At 40.2% G+C, this 27,992-nt stretch overlaps 3 protein-coding genes across 3 annotated transcripts in view; 1 reads left to right on the forward strand and 2 right to left on the reverse strand.

The window, feature by feature from the left end:
- LOC141768259 (protein Niban 1-like) overlaps window positions 1–12,401 on the reverse strand; it is a 48,112-nt gene extending 35,711 nt beyond the window's left edge. The window contains exon 1 of the mRNA XM_074636379.1: window positions 12,212–12,401. Coding sequence (XP_074492480.1) covers window positions 12,212–12,266 — 55 coding nt within the window. The 5' untranslated portion in view covers window positions 12,267–12,401. The remainder of the gene's footprint in view (window positions 1–12,211) is intronic.
- The window catches only part of orc1 (origin recognition complex, subunit 1), a 303,843-nt gene that overhangs the window by 16,475 nt on the left and 259,376 nt on the right, over window positions 1–27,992 (forward strand). The gene's annotated exons all lie outside the window — the stretch shown is intronic.
- trmt1l (tRNA methyltransferase 1-like) lies at window positions 14,008–27,599 on the reverse strand. The gene is made up of 16 exons (XM_074636341.1): window positions 27,236–27,599; window positions 24,416–24,523; window positions 23,906–23,968; window positions 23,392–23,505; window positions 22,557–22,621; window positions 21,895–22,051; window positions 20,495–20,615; window positions 20,273–20,352; window positions 19,138–19,390; window positions 18,461–18,673; window positions 18,187–18,377; window positions 17,787–17,853; window positions 17,442–17,605; window positions 17,284–17,349; window positions 15,209–15,335; window positions 14,008–14,606 (listed from the first exon to the last, which is right to left on the reverse strand). The coding sequence occupies exons 1-16, from the start codon at window positions 27,294–27,296 to the stop codon at window positions 14,417–14,419; spliced, it is 2,040 nt and encodes a 679-aa protein (XP_074492442.1). The 5' UTR covers window positions 27,297–27,599; the 3' UTR covers window positions 14,008–14,416.

The following is a 27,992-nucleotide window of genomic DNA, read 5'->3' on the forward strand; positions in this document are numbered from 1 at the left end:
TCCCATGTCCCTTGACCTCTGACCTCAAGATATGTGAATGAAAATGGGTTCTATGGGTACCCACGAGTCTCCCCTTTACAGACATGCCCACTTTATGATAATCACATGCAGTATGGGGCAAGTCATAGTCAAGTCAGCACACTGACAGCTGTTGTTGCCTGTTGGGCTGCAGTTTGCCATGTTATGATTTGAGCATATTTTTTATGCTAAATGCAGTACCTGTGAGGGTTTCTGGATAATATTCCTCATTGTTTTGTGTTGTTAATTGATTTCCAAAAATAAATATATACATACATATGCATAAAGCAGCATATTTGCCCACCCATGTTGATAAGAGGATTAAATACTTGACAGATCTCCCTTTAATGTACATTTTGAACAGATAAAAAAATGTGTGATTAATTAGCAATTAATCGTGATTAACTATGAACAATCATGCGATTAATTGCAATTTAATATTTTAATTGATTGACAGCCCTAATAAATATGTATTGTTGATAAAAAATAATAAGTGTACAATATGACTAATAATACATCTTGAATTCGTCTCCAGCTACCATGTTTGTTAGGAAAAAAGGTTGAAATCTTTTTTGTGGTGCAGCAGACTGAGTATTTTTCATCCAGATGGTTTAAAGAGTCTTTGAGGATTGTAGAAATTGAAACAGTGTTCAGCGTTGTTAAAAGGACCTTGTGGGTTTTTCGCAGATGGTCGGGGATTTATCTCTCAGACAAATGGATGCTTAGCTCTAAGCCTTGTTTGCAGTGAGATTACATAAGAGACAAAAGGCAGAGGGGGAATAGTCGATAATGATAGAGAGCTGCACTTGGAAAGGTTACCTCAATGAACATCCCTCACAGGGCTGACAGGTTTTACTGCCCTGATGTGACTTTACTGAAAGTCTCTCTGCAACCGACTCTCACACACCCTGATTATGAGAATACAGAAGCTGCTTCAGATGGGCGTCACCATGTGAGACCTTTTCTGAAACAATAATAAACTCAACTGTCCGTTAGTGACTTGTACGAGCTGCAGAGCCTGTTTGGCGCTCGCATGCCATCATACCTGGATGATGTAGAGTAAGAACGTCAAGGTCTCGACGCCCAGCAGCTAATGCCTCCATTTCTGGTGTTTACACTCAAAAATAGCTACACACAGACGTGAACTTTCAGCTGTAAGAAGCACAAAATGAGCCCGATATGGAACTGAATATAACACAAATTTTCTATTTTGGACGGAGCCACGCTAGCTGTTTCCCCTTACTTCCAGTCGTTATGCTAAGCTAGGCTAACTACATACTGGCTCCAGCGCCATATTTAACACACAGACATGAGATCAATATCCATCTGAATATCTCAGAAAGAACCAAAATGTACTATTCGATTCCTTTAATAGAGAAAAAGTGTGTGTGGGGGTTAGGGGGGGCAACCCTTTTATTTAAAGGAGCTAAATGCAATATTGGGCGCATTTCTATTGCTTCCGCACAGCTCAGATTACAACACACAGAGGGAGAGCGACTTCATTCTCTGCTCAGGTAGACATTAGTCCAATGTATCTTTACATAGCAAATATTTGTTTGGTGCCACATTAATGCTCTGGATATCGTATAGAGCACCTTTAAATAATTATTAGATCATTTAAAGAGGTAGAATGAGACTCTAATCTCTATTTTTTTATCGTTTCAGCCTGTAGTGTTGTCCTTTCCTTTCATACAGATACATAAACGCATACTTTCTTGGCTATTCAAAGCCGGTTTCATGGTGAAACGTTGTTTGAATGGCAGCAGATTTGCAGTATTTGCATTGTGTTCAGTGGACACTCAGTCAGTCAGTCAGTCAGTGGGAGTAAACAATAGGTGGGTTTCCAGCAGAGAGCCTGAGCAGCAGCAGCTTCCTCTCTTTGTGGAGAGCAGTGGATTCAGATCTAAAAAAGGGGGGAAGGTCTCACAGTCTCTCAGCTCCTCTGAATATCTGAGGGATTGTGTAATGGCAGCTGGAGTGACACAGCATGAAGAACTGGAGCCTGACAGCAAAAAGCAAAGAGTCTCTACAACTGCTACAGCCGTGAAATCTAAGTTGCAACAATGTTTTGTAACTGGGAACAAACTGTCTTACATTTTAATTACAAACACACTCATAATTCTCTCTTTTTTGTTTTGGGTGACATATATACTGTCTGAATAGATGATGTAATGCTGCACACTGAGCTAAGTGCATTCTTTGAAGCCATTTGGGAGACTTGCAAACAGAGTCACAGTTTCACTCCACTAAAGAATCACTTCCATCAGACTCAAAACACCAGCTCAGCAGAGGAACATCTACACTCACTGACTCAATATACTTTATGTGAACAGGTAGTTAGTTGCTAGTTAGTTGTTAGTTTGCAAAAACAAAGTAACAGATGTCAAATCTGAAAATGTACAGCATTTAAGAGCAGAGAGCAGCTTAAATTTGACAGTGGAAAGACCAACGCATCAATTATCATAGCCAGACACACTAACTTCTTGAACACTTGAACAATAAAATATTATAAATATAATACGTGTTTCAGTCCAAAATGGCAGCAGCAGGCATTGAGTTTTTTTCTCTTTGCTTCTATACTCTTTGCAAAAGGTGACATTGATTTACATTATGGTTCATTCATGCTCTATTCAGTAAAATGAGTTTCGGGTGAAGGTAAATTGTGATGTTATCATGTAATGTAATCTTATAAAATGTAGTTTTTTGGCGGGAAACTTGAATAAGTCCAGTTGTTTGAAGAAGATGTTTTCACAGCAATATTAAAATAGATAATAGAGAGAGAGAATTATGACCCTGTTTACCTTCCTAACACTACCGTGGTATCAAATCGGTATCGAGAATCGTGGCATTTCACTTTTTGGTATCGACTACTAAATTTCTACTATTGTAAAAATCCCTACACTTTGATTTAGTTAGTCCATTCTTGAGATCATTTCAACTTGTCTGCTATAAATAGTTGCACGATCATTGTTAGCGGATGGCTGCACGTAGGGAAGAAGTTTATCTAACAATACACAAACTGAAATGCTGAACGTTAAACAAATGGAGTTCGCAGCTCCGACTGCTGCAGGAGCACATCTGTATTCCGGTTCAGACCAGTCAGGAGGAACCAGTACCACTTTAAGACTGGTCTTCTGTACCCGTCCCTACACATGAGTCACTGAGTGGTCATGATGAGATGAGCAATGGTTTAAAAAGAAAACAGTTCAAACTGTTGAGTAATGCAGAAACTCCTCAGAGCAGACAGCAGATGTTGCGCCCTGTTGAGCGCCTCTGTTTTTCCTCTTGGGTGAAATATGTGGAGGATAAACACGCGTCACCACTCCGCCAGATGTTTAAGATGCTCATAAACATCATCGTTGTACATAGCATCTATACCAGTGGTTTGGTATATTTCTTTACTAGGGATCCACATGTTCATAGTCTCACTGAGCAAAACAACATCTCATAAGGTCTGCTGCAGCTGTTAGATTTTAGTGTGGAAAATATCCCCTGAGAATCCATGAAGCCCAACAGACACATGCTGGAGCAATTAGTGAAATATGGCCTCCACAACCTCATTATCATGCATTTAAAGTAGGAGTTGCAGATTCAGTTTTGGGCACAATTCTGTATGCACAGCCTCTGTTTTTTCTCCTCAGATTTATTCCAAATCCAAATCAGAGACAAATGGGATTTTACTAAAGAGAGCTTAGACGAAATCTGACAATGTTTCCACAACAACCACCATGTTTTCCAGTCTGATAATTGGAATTAAAGGCCAATGATGGCTCAGAGAGTGCTGTATTTGTTGAACTGGGTGTAGGAAAAATCCACAAAAAGCCAACATGCCCAGACAGAAACTCTGTCTCCTACAAAATTAAGTTCCAATACAACTAAAGGAATGAGTCCTAAAACCTGGAATTGAGTTAGCATTGTAGCACTTCCGGTTCCCTCGTCTGGAAGTCGATAGGTTTTTTGAATGGGTTTTTAGTTGCCTGAAATAAGGTCCGGAGATTTTAATAAATTGTTCTACGATCTATAATACGTAATATCGCATTTGTGAATTTTGAAGCCTTTATATGTCTTAAAAAAGGCAGTTGCTAACAAGTGGCTATATGAGACTGCAAAACATCATCACACCAACTCGTCCGCCTTTACAGCCTCGTTGTGTATACTCAAGCTTATGCGACTGCGGTGTAGTTAGTTTATAGCCTAACGTTAGCCTTTTACTTCTGGAGATTGCATTTACGCTTCAAAAATCATAAAAGTATATTTGTGGAGATTATCTTGCTGAACAAAATGTGTAAGTATCATAAACGTTTGTTTGCCACAGAGCTTATTTTCTGCAATAATCCAAAACCCAACTAAAAATTCCCATTGGCTTCTTGTCGAGGCAACCACGGCAATGCTAACTTGGGGGTAACTTCAGGGAAACCCATTATCTCCCAGATTATGGGCATAACATTGTAAATTGAAACAAAACAAAACAAAAATGTAACAAAACAACTTGGTTAAATTTAGTAAAACATCATGATTTAGCTTAAAATAAAAATGTTTGTTGCGTTATTTAATTTAATTAAAATGAGTCAATGTGGACTTTAAGTTTCACACGGGACACGAACAGCGGTCTCCTAGATGAAAGTCCTGTGTATCATAAACATATATAGACATATTTTAAAAAGACAATGCATCAGTTTGAGGTTTGAAAATGAACTACATACATTTAAAATGTTCCAATTAAATCAAATGGAAGGTTTTCATTAAAAGACACTACCTACAGACAAACCCTCCACCTTGTCTGCTTTTTAAAAACTGGTATTCTTTTACAATTTGGTTTTTGGGTTGCAACATTTCTTTGGTCAGACATTGAATGTCTTTTTCCATTTTGATAAAAAGTTGGTGGACCATTAAAATAAGCCATTATGTTCTATTGTGATATCATCCTTCGTCATTGTAATTAGGGCTGCAAGTAATGATTATTTTCATTATCGATTAATCCGCTGATTATTTTCTCAATTAATTACTGAATCCCGTGGTCTATAAAATATCAGGAAATAGTGAGAAATGTACATCACAGTTTTCTAAAGCCAAGGCGATTGCTTTTGTTCAACCAACAGTCCGAAATCCAAAGATACTCAATTTTACTGATACATAGGCAGTAAATCTTCGCAAATGACCAGCTGGAACTGATGGATGATTGGCTTTTTTTTTTGCTTGAGAAATGACTTAAAGGGGACCTATTATGCTTTTGAGCCTTTTCCCCTTTCCTTCATTGTGTTATATAGTTTTTTGTCCATGTAAAAGGTCTGCAAAGTTTAAAGCCCAAAGTCCACGTCAAAGGGAGTTCCTCTCCCCCGCAGAAACACTGCTCCTGAACTGCCTGAAACGCCTCGCTTGAAGTCCCGCCTTTTCTTCCGTAACGTGATGATGTCACCAACACACTTTGCACGTTAGCAGATAGTTTGGCACGCTCTCAAAAAAAGCTAGTTAGAGCGGAGCTGGAGTGGAGTCCGAAGAGTTTGGTATGGTTGACCAATCACAGCAGTGACCAATCAGAGCAGACTGGGCTTTTCGGGAGGGCGGGGCAGGAGCTCAAACGGAGCGTTTCAGACAGAGGGTGAAAAGAGAATAATAAAGCGGGTTTTTTTTACATTAAAGCATGTAAACATTTTCTAGTATAAACCCAAAATACAAGTATGCACCTGAAATTAAGCATAATAGGTCCTCTTTAATGATTAATCGCCAATCGAAATAGTTGCCAATTATTTTGCAGTCAATCCACAAATCAATTTTACAACATCATACTGCCCAAACTCAAAGAGGACAAATGTCTGGAGGGATCGGCTTCCACCAAAACTGGACTGCTGTCAACTCATGAATCACATGAAGCCTGCTCGACAAAACCAGACATCCAACCCAACCCAGTAAACTACCACTAAATATTCAACTAATTCTACCGTACACACCCACGCTCCACCCTCCACCCTATACACACACACACACACACACACTTCACTGCTGCAGAGTGAGAGAGTGAGGAATGTTTTCACCACGAGAAATAGATGCACAGTGTCACCGCTCCGAGCTCGCCCTCCACTAAACGGCCGGCCAGGAAAAACTGACGAGGCAAACATGAAAGCACAGAGTCTGCAGACTTAGCTGCTTCTACACAAAAAACTATCTGAGCTGCAAGAGATGAACAGCACCCAAGGGACCCCATTAAACAAGAGTCTGAAAGCTGGTTTCCTCCAACCTTGACCACATACATACAGCGTGTTATTTACAGTCAATATGTGCGAGGCCCAGCAGGCAGAGCGCGGGGTGTTAACAGTGACAACAAAATACACAAAACACATGTCCGTGAATTTCCACTTCACAGGAGGACACGATCAATATTTTTACTTTTCCATTCCCATTTTTCAACATATGATACTCTGTCCTGTAACCACGGCAACAGCAGAGGCAACCAGTGTCAACATCAACAACAGACGCGGAGGTATTTTCACAGATGGATTATTTTCTTTTCCGAGTACAACCATATCTAAAGACTAGAGACCAGATTATTCTGCATTTTTAAAATCATTGTTGCCATTTTAGTCTTTGTTCTGTTTTGTTTACGCTTTCACCTTTTTCTCAGCTTTCTCTGACTTTTCACCTTTATTTTGTTTGTTGACAACAGCGTGGTTTTACTGAGCATTGACCCCGTCTGTTGTTCATGTGACCCAAGAAGCCGAAATGGCCCTCGATCCTGCACACCTGGTTTCTCATGAATGAAGCACTAGAACTCTCTGATCACAGTCCATCGATGCAAACAACCACACTGACACAATATCTAACCTTAAAGCTTCAATTGGATGTAGACTGTTGTATAAAACACAACGATTATCAAACTAACTTCAGTCTGGTGTCTGACCTATATATCTCTACCTGACTGTGACTCACAGAGCTGAGCTCTCTCCGTTTGCACCAACATCTTCTTCCTGATGTTGTGCAGTGATTAATGCTGCTCTGATTCATTCCACAAGGTGAATGTACAATCTGATCGATCATTGTCACCTGCTGAGCTGAATCATAGAAATCCTGATGCATTTTCATCTTGTTATCAACAAACAAAGTTACTAGGCGATGGTCAGCTCACTCCTTAAATATGTGGCCTGTGCTGTGTGAACTGGTGTATGTGCTTGTTTCACTGAAGCTTAATAAGCCTAATATTTAGGGCTGCCGCCTCTCAGTCGATTAGTCAACTAATCGGTCGTTTTGGTCTTAATCAACAAAGATTTCTTCACTGGATTAGTCGTTTTTCATGCTGAATGACTTATTTCCAAGAAACCTATGAGCACATCTATGGTAAACACAAGATTTTAAGAGGACCTATTATGCCTATTTCAAGGTGCATACTTATACTTAAGCCCAGTCTGCTCTGATTGGTCAGCTGGCCCACTCTGTTATGATTGGTCAAATGAACCAAACTCTTCAAACTCCGAACCAGCTCCGCTCTAACTGGCTTTGTTTGAGGGTGTATCAAACTAGCCGTTATGCAAATATGTTAATTGGTGACATCACCACGTTACGGAAGAAAAGGCGGGACTTCAAGCGAGGCCTTTCAGGCAGTTCAGGAGCAGTGTTTCTGCAGGGGAGAGTAAATCCCTTTGGAGTGGACATTGTAACCTTGCAGACCTTTTACTTGCACAAAAAAATATATATAACACACTAAAGTTAAGGGGAAAAGCACAAAAGCATAATAGGTCCTCTTTAAAGTTGTGCTTTTGTGTGATTCTTTGTGGAGAAACTCAGTTTTACAGATCTGTCGATAAAATCAACTAATCGGTTAGTCGACAAAATTGTATGAATGTTAGTCGACTAAGAATTTCTTTGGTCGAGGACAGCCCTTTGTGTTTATTAATAGTTTCATATGAATGTAACAACTTCCTCTGATGTTAGAGTACGCTCCCCACTGTAAAACCTACACAGAGGAACACCTTCATATCTCAACAACACAGTTGATCCAGATTTGAAGCAGAAAAGTAAAAACATGTTCACCCAAATCTGCACAAGTAGAAAACAAAATGTCTTCAAACAAAACCTCAGTGCATATAAGCTGATGTGCGGCCTGAAGAGGCAAGTTCCATTTCTGCTGAGGGGCACAGTAATGTGCCAGAAACACAGCTGACAAAAATGTATTTCCACAGCGACTGGATCATCCACCCCTCCAGAACATAGATGCATCCATACTGGAGCTGCAACAACTTAACTTAAAACTTAAACTAGTTTAGTCATTTTAACCTTTGGCCACTTAGATGTGAAGATTTGCTGCTTTTCCCTCTCTTATATTACATTAAACATAATATCTTCGGTAGAGCTGCAACAATTAATTAACTAGTTCGCCATCGCCATAGATCGCCATCTATTTTGATAATTGAATTATCAGTTTGAGTAATTTTTTAAGAAAAATTCTCTGATTCCAGCTTCTGAATGTTCTGGTTTCTTTACTCCTCTATGACAGTAAACTGAATATCTTTGAGTTGTGGACAAAACAAGACATTTTAGGACGTCATCTTGGGCTTTGGGAAACACTGATCGACATTTTTCACCATTTTCTGTCATTTTATAGACCAAACAACTAATCAACTAATCCAGAAAATAATTGACGAATTAATTGACATTGAACATGATCGGTAATTGCAGCCCTGATCTAAACAACCCCATAAAATATACAAGTACATACATGTGTTGTGTATGGCTCCAGTCAGCTGGTCTCTGCTGGATAGATGGGGACCTGCTGACTGTATTATTCTCTCCGTTCTGCCAACAGGTTGAGTGGGGAATGACACAGCACTAACATCTGCACACAACACTGAGCTGCATCAATAACTCTGCAAATGTGCTTTGTAACCGAAAGAAATTTCTGTGCTGTTTTTATTATTCTTCAAGAATGCTTTTGTGTTACCGCCTGTATTGACTTGAGTTAAATCAACTTTTTAAAGACTTGGTCAATGCTTATAGACACCAGACCAGACTTGGCCTGAAGCTCCAGTTTAAGAGCCGAGAATGACGATTTTAAAGTCCCAAGAAAAATAAGAAATGTGAGTCCCAATTTGCAACTCTTCTAATCAAAACCAACATGGAGCTTCAACGATTAGTCTATCAATCAGAGAATTATTCTGCAACTATTTTGATATCCGATTAATCATGTTGAGTAATTATTCGGGCTGTGAATCGATTTTTGGTTATCGCAAAAATAAATCACACATTTTTTATCTGTTCAAAATGTACCTTAAAGGGAGATTTGTCAAGTATTTAATACTCTTATCAACATGGGAGTGGACAAATATGCTTGCTTTATGCAAATGTATGTATATATCAATTAACAACACAAAACAATGATAAATATTGTCCAGAAACCCTCTGGACAATATCTGGACTGCATTTAGCATAAAAAATATGCTCAAATCATAACATAGCAAACTGCAGTCCAACAGGCAACAACAGCTGTCAGCATGTCAGTGTGCTGACTTGACTATGACTTGCCCCAAACTGCATGAGATTATCATAAAGTGGGCATGTCTGTAAAGGGAAGACTCGTGGGTACCCATAGAACCCATTTTCATTCACATATCTGGAGGTCAGAGGTCAAGGGACCCCTTTGAAAATAGTCATGCCAGTTTTTCCTCGCCAAAATTTAGCGCAAGTTTGGGGTGTTATTTAGCCTTCAATGGATACTAATGGATTATTTAGGTTTTCTAGTTTCATATGATGCTAGTATCTTCATTCTAGCTTTAAACTGAGCCTGCTGCAACCTAAGAAACGCAAGTTGCGTTAAGTGGCGTTAAAACAAATTTGCGTTAACGCGTTATCATCACGTGAACTTTGACAGCCCTAGGGATTTTTTAAGAAAAGAAAATCCCAAGTTCTCTGGTTGCAGCTTCTCCAATGAGAGGATTTGCTGTTTATATCGCAGTATACCTTTGTTTTTTGGACAAAACAAGCATTACATTTGTTGAAGTAAGACAGAGGTGGGCAACCTTAGGAAGTCACACAGAAGCTTAACCAGTGGCACACTAGGTGTGCAATAGAGTTTTTTGGAAATGTTGAAGTGCCTGCGGCCTGTTATTTACAGTAGTTTGATAGATTTTTTTCTCCACCCGCATTCCACAAAGACCCGCCCTACTCTGCCTCTCATTGGCTAGTACTCGTTGCCTTCTTAGCAAATGTTTACTGCTGACAGAAAAGATTGGTGGAAGGTTGGTAGGGTTAATGAGATATGGATGTTTTCATAAGAATGGCAGCCTTCTTGTATAGTGAGAAAAATCGTTTTTAAAAGTTTTGCTATGCACGTTGCCTTTATGGATGGAATAAAATTACAGATCCATTGGAGATTTAAATTTTGATGTAGTGTCATAATTAACCTTAATGTTAACCTTAATGTTGACATGGCACACTGACTAACAAGAAAATTAAAAAAAATGGCACTTAACAATAAAAAGGTTGCCGACCCCTGAAGTAGGAAATGGTCACGGATTAAAAATCTTTGCAATGTTTCAAACATTTTCAGGCATTTATCTTTGAGAGAATCAGACGGTGAGCACTGTGACTGGATTAGGGATCATCGTAATACACAAGATGCACAAACTGGGGCCAGACTTGACCTGAAGCACAGGTGGATCTTCAGCCACAAGGTTTGTCACAGAACAAACTGAAGATTAACCAAATTCTGACCCTCGCAAAGCTTGGACCAGGCCCGGATGATTATATGGTCACCAAACATCCTCCTGATTCATCTTATTTACGCACATTTAAAATACCGACATCACAAATAAAGTAGCAGCATTAAAAACATCATCATCATCTTCACTGAAAGCAACTAAGCTGAGTGATTTGGTCTCTTAAAGGTCCCATATCATGCTCATTTTCAGGTTCATACTTGTATTTTGTGTTTCTACTAGAACATGTTTACATGCTGTAATGTCAAAAAAAAAACTTTATTTTCCTCATACTGTCAGCCTGAATATACCTGTATTTACCCTCGGTCTGAAACGCTCCGTTTTAGTGCATTTTGACGGAATTACAACAGAATTGCGTTACTAGGCAACAGCTTGGGTCCATGTGTACTTCCTGTCAGCTGATGACATTCACATACACTGCAACCAGGAATAAACTGGGACACATTTAGAATGTTTACGTTTAAAATTGTGTCAAGGGTCTAAATATTGTATATTTGTGACATCACAAATGGGCAGAAATCCTGACAGCTTGTTTCAAATGCAGAGTTTCTGATTACGGGCTGTGTGTATTTCCCTGTGGATTGAGTGTTTCGATACTTTCACAGTATTTATATAGGACTTAAGCCTGCTTTATAATAAAAAAACATGAAAATCTCACTTTTTTATAATATGGGACCTTTAATGTTGGCACAGCATCCCTGCATGAACACCTATTCGCATCCCCATCTGTCTCTCTGTGTTATCCACACACACAATGAAAACAGCAGAAGCACCTTTTGTCCTCTCCACACATTATCCACCCAGGGACACACCCAGCAGCAGAGGACACAGAAGACAAAAGGGGAAAACAGGTCTTGGCACTCTCTCCCATCTCACTTTTCTTTTCCCCTCCTGCAGGACTGGAAGGGCAGGAGTGACCTGATCAACCCCAGTAGATAAACTGAGCTGGAAACACTGACAGCAGCATTAAATCCCTCTCCAGGGTTTATCATCTGTCAGACAAACTGCCTGGTGGAAGGTGGATTTATAAGTCTAAAGGGGAATATTTCTGTGGAAAGACACAACAAGCAAACCAGACAGACTGGTTCCACAGCAGCCTGACTTGACAGATTCAGATCTCCTGGAAAACAAGTTCAGGTGACAGATAATCAGCTGTTTGTATCCACAGAAACTCTCAGCTGAGTGAGGTTTACACTGAATTCTGATCTGTCAGGACAGAAACTGAAATTCACAGATTTTTCCTCCCTGAAGCGCAAAATGGAAAAAGCGCGCTCCTTGGATTGATTTACCGATTTCCACTTATCACAATACAATCTGACATTAAGCTCTACAACAACACAAAGCTAAAGAAGTGGAAGTTTCCTGAAGGAATCAACAGAGACGACGACCCGATGATGTGTGTGTGTTAAAAGGAAGAGCGCGGTGCGTCCTCGTCGCTCCAAACGCGCTCCAGAACAGGAACGTCTGGACTGGTTTGTGGATGTTTTTACCTTTGATGTAGTTGGATTTGGTCTCATCCAGCAGACTGGACGCGGAAATCCCCATGGTGCTGCTGCTGGGAGAGGATCCACAGGTTAGGGTTCAGTCCTCAGGTAGCCTACAAACACCGACACATCGGTCTGCAGCGGCAGGGAGGGAGGCAGGGAGGGATGGAGGGAGGAGGAACACGCCCTCCTCTTCCTCCTTCCTCCTCCTCCTCCTAACACGGTGTCATTCAGTGACGTTCAGCCCAGAAAAAACAGCTCACTTTTTCACCCCCTGCATGATAAACCACCCATGATGCTCTGGGAGTTGAATCAGGTGCTTTCATTACGTAATTTGACCCCATTCTATTGAATTTGGATCATAATCTGGTTCAGTTGTGATGAATTAAAGGGCAACTATATGCCCATTTTCTAAATCTATACATGTTATTCCTATGGTCTTAGATAGTACAAAAATATTAGCAAACATGATTAAAGGGACTGTTTGTAACTTTTTACACATATAAATCTACCGGGTCGGGATCCCTTGCGCGCTCTCGCATATGCACGCTCGCATGTGGCTACGCTGTTCAGACCGCTCCTCTGCCTGCTTGTCTTCACTCACACAACGCGCGCGTTCTCGCTCCACCTCACATTCCTGCGCGCTCACTACACACTGCAGAATAGTTAGTTTAGCTCTGAAAATATCTAGTGAATGTACAGTGGACGTTTGTGCAGAAATAACTGCTGCTGCTCCTCCAGACCGACAGAGGTTTTCCCTGTCTTGTGAATTGACTCCCTCCGGCTGCGGTTGGGAGACGATAACGTAAAGCCAACACTAGGATCAGTATTGATTCATGGAGAGACCTTCGTCTGGTAAACTAACATTACTGCCAAGCAGCTGAAATATAGAGTGATATTGTGGTTTTAGCTGTCGTGTGTCACCTCACTGTGTTGAGCGATGCTCGTTCATGTCTATTTAGAGCGAGCAAGCGCGAGCTGACTTTCGTTGACTTAACAGCCACAGGTGTCGCTGTTAACCAGCAATTCTGAAAGTTACAAATAGTCCCTTTAACTCTCTCAAATCCAAAAACTAGAGTGCTAAAACTCAAATTTGTGATGTCATCAGGTATAAAGTGTGGAACTGCTCCATAGACAATGAACTGGGAGAGACTAGTTCTAGATGACACTGAGAGCACCCAGGGGGATGTTGTGAATATATGGGTACATTTTGGGTGGACCACCATGGGACCTTATTTAAAAAATATGAATGGTAGTCAACGGCAAGAGGCATTGAACCCGTTTGAATTGCGCTATGAATCACACATATGTCAATTTAAAAGATAATTTTGCACGTTTTGTCAGCTCCGTTACGAAGCGTTCAGACCTCTCTGATAGTCTGGGTTCAGGTCTCAGATGGTCTGGGTTCAGGTCTGCTTTCTGTCCCCAGAGTCCAAACTAAACATTCAGTTTGCGTGCTCACACATATCTGAAACAAACTCTGTTCTTTTAAATCAGGGTTTCTGTTTGCCATTTTATGAAATTAAACTAAATGGGACTATTTGTTCCCATCTTGCACTTTACTTTACATTCTGTCTGATTTGTTTTATTGTGTTTATATGCTGTCTTTTTTTTATTGCCTTGTGTTTCTTTTATCCCTTTTCTTAATGCCTTTTATATCTTATGTAAAGCACTTTGAATTGCCTTGTAGAAATGTGCTGTACAAATAAACTCGACTTGCATTATGTTGTGTTTTTTCTGTACACGTTTGTCTATCTAAGACTCAATGAAGAATTACACATACCTGAGATATCAGCAAATTCAGGCTTTGCAGAAACATTTTATTAATTTTTTTTTATAAGACAGGAGCAACAAAAAAATAGAACCAGCTAGAAAAAAAAACTTTGAATTTATGGATTTTCAATAGTAATCTGAAATAAATAGAGAAACAGTGGGTAAATTGGGCTCAGTTGTGCTGCAGGATCAGTTTGGTTTGCAGATCAAAAATTAAAAATAAATCCACATCAGTTTTGGTTTGATTAAAGAGTTTCTACTTTGTTCTAGTAAAAGCAGGTCCACACAGAGAGCAGTTTTAGATATCAGTGCAGTCAGAACTTTGTTTAGGTGAATAGAAACAGTCCAAGTGGAGTAGAAACGAGGCGAGCGCATTGACTTTGTTTTCAAAAGCGTGGAAGGTTTCGTGTGAATCGACCTCGTTGGTGCTCGCTTCTCTCACACCGTGTTCTCCGTGCTCACGCTCGTCTGGGTGGCGGTGGCGGTGGTGTACGTGGGGACGCTGTACTTGGTGAGGACAGATTTAAACTGCTCCAGTGTGGCGTCGGTTCGAACCCCCGTCGGATCGAAGTGAGTCCGACTCACCCTGAAGCCGGCCTCGGTCAGGTACTGAAGAAACTTGTTCAACCTGTGAAGAGAAATACAATGAATAATAATAAAAAATAAACATAAATAAAATGCTCCTGTGGGTTTTATATCTGTATTCAAAGTAAAAGCACCTGACGTTTTGTTTCTCTCTAGAACGTTAAAGGATCAGTCTGGTGTTGTTCTATATTCAGAAGCTCATTGGTTCCTACTGAAGACGTAAATCTTTAAAAACACTTCACAATTATGTAGTTTCATTTATTAAAAAGACTCAGTAATTCCCTAAAACAGGTGGTCACTGTAGCTTTTATCAAACAAACAGGAGGAAATAGTGCATTTATTAGGGACTATTTTCAGTGGCGGATGAATCCACATTTGGTGCTCTAGTGAGTATTTGTGGCAGCAGGACGGTGTATCAAAATAAACTACAGTGTGTGTGTTCATGGTGATGAAGGAACATGTCACCCAGTGCAACAGTGTGGCTCATTGATGTGTTTTTAATGGAGCTCTATAGAGGAAGAAGAGATATCAGGCTTTGATACACACACGATACTTGTTAGTAGATACATTCACTGTTGGTTTGAGTCTGGACACATGGATAAATGGTGGGACACTATAAAACAGCTGAGGTCAGAGGTCACTTACTTGGGCATGTTCATGCCTCTGATGCTGTGGCGGTGGATGCTGTAGTAGAAGGGCGGGTGATCCAGAGACGCATCAGACTTCATCTTCTTCACTACATTCCCCGACTCTTCTCCCGTCTTCCTCTTCCCTGCAGAGAGACTGAAAATTAGACCTGAACAGAGAACTAAACGTGTAGAACATATTTCCATTTGCTGTGATGCTGCAACTTTAGAAAACAAGTTTTGTCACCTTTTAGCTTCAGGGAAGTGTTTGGACAAGCAGATATAGAATACACAGTATGTCATACAATGTTGGAAAAAGGCTGTTCTGGAGTAAAAGAAACTTCAGAGGAAATTTAAGGGTAAAATAAAGTATAAGATTTAAACTAAAACATTAAAATTTAGTTTTTTTCCCCACAGAGCATCTTCTTGGTAAATTATCTGTGGAGGATATGACACAGTTGAGTTGCACTGCCCTCTAGAGGACAGAGGTAGAGCTACAGTGTAACAGGTCTGTCCTAAAGGACACTTAAAGTCATAGATAGCTATGCCACTTCTCACACATATGTATGATCCTTACCGTTTAACCTGTTTATATTTTTGGACATTGTGTATATTTGGTTTGCACGTTATTGTCAAAGCTAGGGTTGGTAGTGCTGTTCAAATACATTTTTTGTGATATTTGATGAAATTCTCATTACATTCCAACAGCAATCAATAAATCAAATGCTCAAACAAAAAAAGGGGGAAAAAAATCCAATATCTGTGGCTGTCACAGGACTGTAATAATGATAAGCCTCAATTGGCCCAAATTAAATTATATAATGGCCTGCTATCTTCCTGTCTTTCTACCTGCGTGCACTCTGCCTGTGCACTCATTTCACGTCACCAAAGTCTTCCACAAGCTGCTGCTTGTTTGTAATGATAATTGTTGGGGAGTGGTTTTGGAGACCTGAAGAGATGGACTTTCAGTGTTGCAGACTTGACGACTTTCTCGCAAGAGTTAGATGTAACAATTTCCATCGGAATAAATAAAGTTCTATTATATCTCATCTTTCTACTCAAAAGAGACACGTACAAGCTAGTTTTGAGCAAAAACAAAATCCACCCAATGTGTACAACAGACAGAAATAACTAGGCAAAAGTGAGCATGGCTCACATACTCCCGCTCAATGCTGGACCCCTGCTGAAGTAGGGGCTAAAGGTTTTGCCCTTTTGGAACTAATGGAACGAGTTCTACTCCAGAAACGAAATTGAAGTCGAAAAAAATCAGTTTTTGGGCAACATTTCAAAGGTTTTGGGCACCCTGGACTTCTAACCCCCAAAAGGCACAACTAGACCATTGCCTACTGTAGTCTATTTGCTGCAGAGACTGATCATTTTATTAATATGTTTGTTCTAATTGGAAAACCTCAATAACAAGGGAAAAGTGAGCATGGCTCACATACCCCAGCTCACTGCTTGACCCCTGCTGAAGTAGGGCTAAAGGTTTTGCCCTTTTAGGAAAAATTTCAGAAAATGGGCACCCTGAACTTCTAACCCCCAAATGGCACAACTAGAACACACCGTCACAAATTTAAAGTTCCTAAGTGAAGTAGTTTCTGTACAACACCTCTCTAGGGAGGGGGGGGGGGACAAAGGAGGACGGTCTGCAGGACGGATAATAATGCACACAGTGCACTTTCGTAGACTAAGCTACTGGAGTTACCCTGCACTATACTCATTTTTAACAGTCTCTTCTGCACTATATTCACTTTTTTAATAGTCCTGTATCACAGCTGTTACCCTGCACTATATTCAGTTTTAAAAGTATTCTTCATCTCCTTGTATTTTTATATCTGGTATATTTTTTTGTACTTTGCACTACTAACTTTTTACTGCCTTTTTAATAACATGTTTTTTTGCACTATGGAACTGTGATGCTGGAAACTTTAATTACTCTCGGGATCAATAAAGTTACTATCTATCGATCTATCTATCTATCTAGTCTCCGAGTTCTGCACTGGAAACGACAGTGTGACACGCGAACGGACGGAAGGACGGACTGACACGTGGAGCGCCACGACCAATAGGTCAATAAACCTGTGAGTGACTCACCAGACTGCTCAGCAGGACCGGACTCCTCTCCGCTCTGTAAGGTCTTGATGACGACTCCACACTCCACTGCAGAGAGGAAACGGAAGATTCTGTAAACAAGGTGCTTCGTCGTACAAACATCAGACACACGTTACAGATGAGAGGTGGGGATGTTTCACCCTGGTTGGTGAGAGCGGACGGCCCGTGGACTAAAGACTTGAGGGTGGTGCAGTCGGACTCGCAGATCAGAGTTTTGACGAGCGGCTGGATGTCGTCCATGCTGTGCTTCACCGCCGCCGACAGCATCCTCCTCAGGAAACCCGTGTTAAACAGAGGACCAGACCTGGACGGACACACACAAACACAACCGTTGAAAAGTTTGGAATCAGCTGTTACATTGATGTTTTTCTTCTTTCCTTCAATAATCACTATTTTAACAGAGATAAAAACAGTATAATTCAGACACCAAATGTATTATTTAGATTTGAAGTAGTTTTTTTGAAATAGTAGTGATGCTGGTTTACCATAACGGTCCAAGCTGCACTGATGTCTTTCCAGGCAGACTTCCATGACAGTTACAGGGCAGCGTGTCTGGAGGAAACACAAGAAAGGACACGATTTACTTTCTATATCTACTGCAGCTGCCTGTACTCATTCTCTGGCTAAGCTACTTCTTAGCTTAAGAAGTAGAATCATTTTCTCAACACATAAAGGAACACTTCATCCTTCAGTTCACCCCAAACATTCAAAATCAACACATCTGGAAATGAAAATACTCAAGTAAAGTAAAAGTACCTCAAATTTGTAATTAAATACAGTATTTGAGTAAATGTATTCAGCTATATCCCAACACTAATCATCAACAAACCTCGCATGATGTGTGAACCAGCCTACTATAACAGACAGCTCTCTCGGTGAACTCACCGTCCACCATGTTTCCCAGTCTGAGGAAGAGTCTCTCCTCACACCACTGACAGTGGACCAGTTTCCGTAACTTCTTGGCTGACTCGTCAGCCTGTGTGGGACCTCTGAGGACTCTCACCACCACCAGGACGAAATGCTCCAACGCCACCGCCAGCAGCACCTCGATGCCTTTGTTACAGCGAGCCGCCGCTCTACGACAGACAGGGAGAATTACATTTCCTTCAGCCTTACCAGTATCACACCAGGACACACACATCACAGTTTGAAGTCCTACCTGGCCACGGTGGCCACCACCATGCGTGCAGCCAGCTCTTTGTAGTACTCGGTGCGTACGATGTGACAGCCGTAGTGACGCAGCGTGACGTTGGGAGACTTGGAGTACAGAGAGCCCGTGTCTGTGGACGTCACAGAGATGATGCCCAGGTTCCGGACGTTTCTGAAGGCGGCGTCCAGGTAGTTCACTGCCGTCCCGAACGGATCCAAGTGACTGAAAGATTCAAGAGATAAAGCGACTGATTCAACCACTAACTGCAAATATTCAGGAAGCCTTACTTTCTTTGATTCTGCAGAATAAAAAAAAAAACTCTCGCGTTTAAAGTCATCTATTGTCATATGCACAGCAATAACAGAGACGCAGTCGTCGGCAATGAAAATCTTAGAGCTCAGGCTCCCTCCAACAATGCTCATTAAATATGTATAATAAAAAAACACGAGAGTAAAAATGAGAAGACATAAAATAGTGCAAAGTTAAAATATAAGGATCAAATATAACATAATAACAAACAATAATATAACATTTATAAAATAATATACAAAATATTTGAGATTCAAAATGAATGAACTGAATGTAAACAGGAATGTTGTGTGTATATATATATATATATATATATATACATATACAGTACCACTAAGCTAAATCAATTACGAAACTTGATAAATCGTCCTACTTACATGTAGTCGAAGGACCACAGGTGCATAGTGACGTTGGCGTCCATCTTGGCGACCTCCACCGTAGCGATGGGCGCTCCCTCCACTTCACTGCTGGCCCCGTCGGGCCCCCGGGGGCCTCGCGAGCCTCCGTCCACGCGGATGTGGTTGAGCTCGCAGTTCTCTTTGATCATTTTGACGCATATGTCGCTGATGTCCGTTATGGTGACTTTGACGGCGTTACGGAGGTGCTTCGCCCACTGGAGGCCCATAATCCCTGAGCGAGACAGAGAGAGAGAGCAGACACAAGATAGAGGTTTAATGTTGTAGTGAAGGTCTGGGAACATTTCCTCAAACAATATTTCCCAGGCATTATGTAAATTCAGACTTTCTGCTTCTTGCACATCTCTTTTCATTTCAAAACAGATATATTAGATATATTCTTTACTGTAAATTTCTATGTTATATTTAAGATTCTTGACTTGCAGTTATTGTTTCTTATTCCTTTTCTCTTACTATGTTTATTGTGACCGTTATGCGCCGTAACACCAAGGCAAAGTCATTGTATGTATGTACTTGGCACAATAAACTTGATTCTGATTCTGATCATCTAATCGACCCATCGTTTCAGCTCAAACCTCAGCCGATAGGGTAAAATAATTCTGCTTATTCGCAGGAACTTGAAACTGGATACAGTAGATCACTCCACTAGAATTGAGTAAATGTTACCTAAACTCTTGAAAGAAGTTAATTTGTGGAGGAAATGGATGAAGTTATCTCACAACAGCTGGTATATCTTTTCATTGTATTTATCCTATCACAACAGGTTTATAGTACTGCAAAACCCAGCTGGGATTTGTGTCACAGTAGATTCAAGTGCAGCCCAAACTGTGACACAGGAAATGCAAGAAGCTGCAGGAACATCAGATAAACTGCACATTATTTGGCATCAGATGTTTGGTGTTTTTTTTGGGTGTTTTTTACAACTTTTTCATATAAATAAACAGCCCTTATTTTGTTATCTTCCAAAACTAAGGTAATCATTTACAATAAGATATAAAAAAAGAGATGTTTTGTGGTATTAACTTGTTTTTAAATCAGTGGACTTCTGTATATTTTAATGCTGTTTTATTATTTCAGGAGATCTTCTCAGTCTCACCTGTGGCTCCAAAAGCATCCAGACACTCAACTGGGTTTCTCTCCTCCGCCAGAACAGCCAGCGAACAAAACACCAGCTGCCTGAAACACACACACACACAGACACACACACACACACACAGACACAAACTCTGCTTAATGGATATTCATAATCTGAGTTTACAGAAATCTGTAAAGCATATGTATATTTTTGTAAGAACTCGTGTCTCGTGTGCGAGCCAACCTGTTGGTCTTCATCTTGCGGTTGAAGTAGGTGTCGCTCTTCTGCGGGGTGGCGTGGTTCGGGAGGAGCTGGACGTTGGTTCCAAGCTCTTTCATGATTTCATACGCCTGACCAGACGGAGCTGCCGACAAAAAGTTAACGCATTAAAATCACACAGAAAGATCATCACGGGATCATTACTTTTTTTGTGTTTTGTTACATACAGTAAGGATAAAGGAATCTCTGGGGATTAACCGACTCTAAGCTCAAAGCGGTGCCTCAACAGAGAGGACTACTAAGGCAGGACCTGGAATATGGAGATCTGGTTGGTTATACTAAGAGCTTTTTATTAAGGTGCAACAAAACATGTCTTCTAATAGCTGTCTCTCATAGGATGGAAGGTTCTGGGCGTTGCCACAGCATACGTATATGTGAAGAAATTAATCTTGTTTTCATTTATTCTTCTACAAAGTTTCCTAGGAAGTTTGATGGTTTCTAATATATATCATGCAGCAACATGGCATTGGCTAGATCAGTGGTTCCCAAACGTTTTCCTTAAGGGATCCCTTTCCTATCATTGCGTACTAGTGACATATTTCATGGATATTTCATATTATATTCAATGCATAACAATAACAGCACAGAACAATTGATAAACTGTACAATTAACCCAAATAGTGGACGCAATAACTGCAGGAAGTTTATGTAAAACGAGCGATTTGGATGAATTTTGAGCAGATAATTTCCTGTGAATATTGCATCAGAGATCTTTTCCTGTTATTTTTAGGGACTTTTAATCCAATTCTCTGTATTGTGTATTTCTTTTAACAATCATTCACACTTAGAAGTCTCTTTTTTTGACAAATTCTCTGTTTTCTTCTCCCTGACGCTTGGCCATTGTTCTATCAGCTCTTTGGTTCTTTTAACTGCGCACTTTTCTAACGCATTATGAGGCTGTTTAGCAGAGAGGGGAAGGGTCTGTGAATATGGATTGTGTTCAGGTCTTCACCGTGCCCTTATCCTATGAGTTTTAATTTATATTCCAAATAACAATCAAAACATCAATTTCATTTAGTTTTCTTCACAACCCCCCGTGATGATTTGGTGACCCCTAGTGGGGGTCGGGACCCCCAGGTTAGGTTGGGAACCTGTGGGCTAGACGTAAGCAATACCCCAAAACCTTCCATCCTAAGTGAACTTATTAGCTGCAGGAGAACATGACCAGCTTGAGCCTGGAGACAGACAACCTGTGTAACAAACTGGAGGTGAGGAGTGTGAAAGATGTGGGCGTTAAAGCCAGCAAAGGAATATAGAGCTGCATTATGGAAAGTGTAGGATCCGGTATTTTTGGATCTCAGGCCAAACAGGGGACTAAAAGTCTGCTTCTGTTGTGCCGAGAAAATGGTGTCAGTGTTTATTACCCGGCTCCTCAAACGGCACGTCTGAGTTCCCAGAGTAGCTGGCTTCGGTCTCCCCTTTGTTGACGTGTCGCTTCAGGTGGCTGATCATGTCCGTCTTGCGGGCGATGGTCACAGAACACACCACACAGTGGTAGTGAGCCACGTGTCTCCCCGAAGCCTGGAAACAAAATATTGGTGAAAGAAATTAAATTTAGGGGTGAAAGTAGCTAGGAAAAAACTGCAGCTACTTCACGGTATTGTAATGTGGAAGGAGGACTAAGGGAAGGACCCAGACAGCTTTACTGATTGGACGGCAAATTCATTTTAGGAAGGCATCTGAGGAGCCTCTAGACTTTGGAAAAGCTGCTGCAAAGACTGAATGTATTACAGGATGCATATTTTTCTGATAATGTGAAAGGGATGAGGTGGAAGCTCAGTTTTGAAATAGGCTGCATCTTTCTTCTGATTTACAAAACTGATGTTACATTTCAAAATAAAAACTTAAAAGTCATAAAAACAGCACTTACAGGACCCTTAAAATAACGCGTCACTGCAGCGCAACAGTATAACGTGATCGACATGAATGAGTCCGTCTGTGGTGATGCAGCTTGAAGCCGCAGTGTTTATTGTTCCAGACTGAAGGGAACTTCATCTGTAGACAGTTTGCGTGTCTAATTTCTCACCTGATCTCCACTGAGGCTGGGCTTCAGGTTTCTGCAGGGCAGGTGGCAGATGCACATCCTCTGGCCTGTTAAAGGTCAAGGGTCAACAATTAAGAATTAGGATTTAATGATTTTCTGAGACCAAGATATCAGTACACATGTCACACAAATGTCTATATGTTTCTGGGAATCATTCTTTTTTTTAGCTTTGTTCACTTTTTCAGACATTCCAGACCTGTGTAGACACCATATATGGCTAAAAGTATGTGGACACCCCTGAGCTGTTCTCAGGGTCTTGGCCAACAGTATACATTTATTCTAAATCAACAGAAATGGCAAACAATATTGAGAATGCCCAAAGTTAGGTCTTGAAACTGCTTATTTTGTCTCACAAACAGCCAAAAACCCCAAATGAATTCCATTAACAACAATGTGAAACAATTAAAAGCAGAAAATCCAATAAATCTTTCATAGTTTTTACTTGATAAGAGACTTAAATGATGAAATGACCGTCATTAATTCAACACTAACTGCCACTGACAGTGTTTGCTGGATACAGGTGTTGTTAATTGTTTGCTTTTTTTTAACAGAAAATGTACAAAGCCTTTGGACAAAGCCTGCTCTTCCAAATTTGTGTCAACAGTTTGTCTCTTTCCTGTTTCAACATAACAATGTCCCCGTGCACAAAGTCAGCTCCATAAAGAACAAGTTTTCCCAGTTTGGTGGGGAAGAATTTGACTGGTCTGCACATAGCCCTTGACCTCAACCCCGTCCAACACCTTTGAGATGAACTGGAACGCCGACTGAGAGCCAGACCTGATCACCCAACATCAGTGTGTAACTATCACATTCCTACCTTCAAACTCTACATAGACTTTCCAGTGGAGGTTCTGCAGGTGTCGGCGGAGCTTGTGGCTGTAGCAGGCTTTAAACTTCTCCTCAGGACACAGGGGACACGACTTACGACCCGCTGACGAGTGAAAAACACAAAAATCAATAAGCAGGGCTGCAACTACCAATTATATTCATTATCCATTCATTTGCAGATTACTTTTATTGATTGTTTGCTCTATAAAATGTAAAAAATATATATTTAAATGTCAGAAAATGGCAAACATGACATCTTAAATATCTCATTTTGTCCGACAGACACTCAAAAATTCAAAGATATTTTGTTTAATATCACATAAGACATAAAAAGCCGTCAAAATTACCAACTGAGAAGTTACATTTTTAGCATTTTTGCATTCAAAAAATAAGTCAATATGTCCTCTAATTCCACTTCTATGTCATATGATTTATTTTATCAAAATAAGAAAAATCGAAGAAAAGAGAGGGATGTTGAAGATTTACTGCAGAACTGAACTTACCACCATTGAGGTCAACCAGCCCCTCGAGGCCCTCCAGTTTAGTTTGGATGGAAATGTGTCTTTCTGTTTGTAGAAAAGGATAATACTTTAAGTCTTTCTGTAAAGTCAGAAAACATTTATCTGTTAAGTTTTAGTCCATGTCATTAAAGGGATACTTTGGGCGTTTTGAAGTGGGGTTGTATGAGGTACCTATGCATTGTCAGTGTATTACTCCAAAGCCAGCAGGCTCAGATGACAAAAACAGTATAGATATGTTTCACTTTCAGTTCAGTTCGCCATCAGAAAATATTCTAAATATAGCATATACTTAAACGGATATCAATTTTTTTGCCGACCGTCATCTACTGTAGGTAATACACTGACTATGGAGAAGTACCTCATACAACCACACTTCAAAACAGCCGAACTATCCCTTTAAAGTTTCCTCCTTAAAGTCAGTGAATACAGATGGTATGAAGCCATCACTGATGTCAACCGATCAGTACACAGAAACAGCTTTTATTAAATCACCAGTAGTTGTGGTTGAGGGTTTGACATCGCTGTCTGCAGCAGCTTCAGTCTTCACTGCCTGTTCTGCAGCTTGGTCGCCAGCTGATGGTGCATCTCCACCATCTCCACCTTCACAGACAGACAGGAAAGGAAAACAAAATGTGATTATTGATTATTTCACTGAATGCACCACCTACATGGTTTCAATAAAAGCTGTTTACAAAAAACAGAAGAACTAGTTAGTTCAGCTTGACTTGTTTGAGGAGATTCCCGTTTTCGCTCACTGGACTCTTTTCAAAACCAGTTTATATCCTCCCCCTTTTTAAAGTTGGAGTTGGAAAAATCCAGGTACACTCATCTGAGATAGTGTGGCCGGCAACTGATGATTTATTGATTAATTGGTTAAATAATTGTTTCATCTACAAAACGTCAAAAAATCATGAAAACTAGAGTATGTTTTTAGAAACAAACATTTAATATAGGGATTTAGTATTCACAAGAATTACATTCCTGGCATTGCAGAGGCTTTAAAAACACCAATAACAGCCTCTAATTTACAGGTAGTTTTAACACATGGCTGTAAGCCACAATATTATTAATACTGAGGTTCACCGAGTTCATCTTTTTCACATAAATGTATTCATTCAATTGATTTATATTATTTACTGTAAATGTTTTGCTGTTAAAGCCTTCTCCATAGTGCTATGAATATATAATTCTGGTGGAGACATACCAATTACAAGGTTCACTTATTTGTCATTTTGTCAACACAGGATTGCACAATGAAATGTAAGTTGCAGCCCCTTTACCTCACACACATAGAAAATATATACAAATATTTAAATTAGAAAAGAATAAATTAAATAAAATTAATGAATACATACATTTACTTATATAAAAATACTTTATATACACATACATACCTAGGGAGACCGGTTTAGTGGGAATGAGGGTAGTGCAAAAGGTAGTGATACGGTAATGTGCAAAACCAGCATAACTGATAATCAAAATCTTGTGTTTGTATGTTTTTTTTGCCTAAAAACAGTCAAAGTTAAAGCAATTGAGACCAAAAAAATACCATAATCAGCCTTTACAATCCACCATGTGGGATTTGTGTATAGGCCAATGAATTTAAACTCTGTTGTTAAAACCAACAAATTTACAGAAATGATATTGAGGACATGACCTCTGTATCATCAATAACAGCCATGGCCCTCTTTTAACATTTAAATGAATATATAAAATGTGGAAAAACATTGAGAAATTGTTGCATAAAGCTTTTATGAGTGACAAATAGGCCGTGTCCAAAATCATCCTACTCCCTACTGTGAGTGATAGTTTGTCACGCAATGCATTATGGGTGAAATAAGACACTTCACATAGGAGAAAAAACGGCGGATGCAACAGTGACAGTGACAGTGACACCTCCAGACAACACGGGCACCACGCCAAGTACGGGAGGAAATAAAGACAAGTTAAAGGGACTGTTTGTAAGAATCAGAAATGCTTGTTAACAGCGACACCTGTGGCCGTTAAGTCAACGAAAGTCAGCGTCGGGCTCGCGCTTGTGCGAGAACGAGCGCGCTGTGTGAGTGAAGGCAGGCAGAGGAGCAGAGTACAGCAGAGACTCCGGCTCTGGAGACCAAAGCTACGGTCTCCTCCGCGTCCTACGACCGCGGCCAACACTGTTTTGCAAGACGGGCTTCACTAGATATAACTTTGTGGTTTTGGTGCTTCCGTGTAGTTTGAGTTGGAGTCTGAGTCTGAACAGCGTAGACACAGACGAGCACGCATGGGACACCGACCCGGGTTGATTTATACGTGTAAGAAGTTACAAACAGTCCCTTTAAATGATTAACAGTTTAGATAGTTCGCTAAAATTTAGCTAAAAGTAGTGAATAAACAGTTGAAATAGTTACGTTAACTAAAATTTAGCTTAAATTAATGGTGAAATAGTTAGCTAAAAATGAGCTAAAAGTAATCGCCATAGCAACAAAGCTCTCACCTCCGGCTCCGGCAGAGAGGTGACTAACTTTACTCCCTCACACTGAGTCACCTTTCTAAAAGCTCTGTGGATATATATTATTCATTCATTTTAAATATTCGTCTACATAAAATGTCATAAAACAAGACCTCTAATATTTATGCAACAGACTTAATTAGACAAGTATAACCTGACAATCTAACACCAGTCAAAGGCCAAGACTAGTCTTAAACTAAAGTTTATGTAAGTCAACTTAGGGTTGGTCTCATGACCTCAGTATTGTGATAACATATAGGCTGTATATCTGCTAGGGCTGTATATGTTAACACAACAGTTGTTCACAAACAGCATCTCCTCATCATGTCTAAATCCTGCCATCAGCTGACCTTTAACTAAAGAGAGCTTCTTTTATTCTGAAAATCAAACCAACGTCTTTGGGCCAACGGCTGCGTGGACATTTAACCGTTAATAAACCGTTAATAAAGGGACAGTTGATGTCCAAACTGCGCGGTCCCGTAGTGCAGCTCCATGATGAGACCGTGTCATCCAAAACTGTAGTACAACCCAAATCCTCCACTCTAATAAAGCCTTTGCGAAGAGCTACACTACTGTAGGTGACTGCTAACGACAACTGATCAGCTAACATTAGCCCAAGCGCTTTTTGTCGCTGTTATTGTTGACTATTTAGGTCCCATGGCGGAGCTCCGTGGTGAGGCCCTCGTTTAGTTAAGCCGTTACAAACTCAAATTCTCCGTGAATTCACCGCACAGCCCTGAAGATGACTGAACTATATTTTATTCTCCACTTTACGGTCCCAAAAATAGCGTTTAAACGACAAACGGGTGCAGTTTACTTACGTTTGATATCGACGTCCTCCTGGTGTAGCTGAGCAGCGTCTGTCTCTCTGAGCTCCGCCATTGCTAACTACAGCAACATACGCAGGAAATGTTCCGTCCTACGTGCTTTACGTAAACTGCGCAGTTTACGTAAACGTAAATTGCTGTTGAGTTTCTCAAATGTAACTCATTTACAATGTTACAAGGTTCATTTATTTGCCATTTTACAACGCAGGTGTATGTAAGAATAAACAGTAGATTAAAATAAATTAAATTAGAATAAAAGAAACTTAAAAATAAACTTTTAACAATTAAAAGAATCCGTCTAATGAAATGAAAGGATTAAACAGAATGCATAACAGTATGTCCAAAGTGACAGGTGAACAAGTGAAAAAATAAAAATGTTTTTATGTCAGTGTGAGAGGTGATAACCAAACAGTAACCAGGTGACTCCAGGTTGAGGCAGCTGAGCATCAGAATTAATTACACTTTGCACTTTGTTCACTGTGTTATGTTCTATGTTTTTGACTGTTTTTGTATGTCTGTGTTTGCACCTTGGTTCGTGAGCAACGACATTTCGTTTTAACCGTGTACTTTGTATGTGTAAAAATTACAATAAAGTTGAACTTGACTTGATAATGCAGGTGTCTCTCCGTCTCCAACCACTGTCACAGCTCTTCATATAACCTATGGACACTGCAGATGGCCGCTGCTCAAAGTGTACATATACATATACGCTATAAATGTGTTTAAGATGATGCACATGACATCATAATAT

This window comes from Sebastes fasciatus, chromosome 5, assembly GCF_043250625.1.
Source record: "Sebastes fasciatus isolate fSebFas1 chromosome 5, fSebFas1.pri, whole genome shotgun sequence".
NCBI lineage: Eukaryota > Metazoa > Chordata > Actinopteri > Perciformes > Sebastidae > Sebastes > Sebastes fasciatus.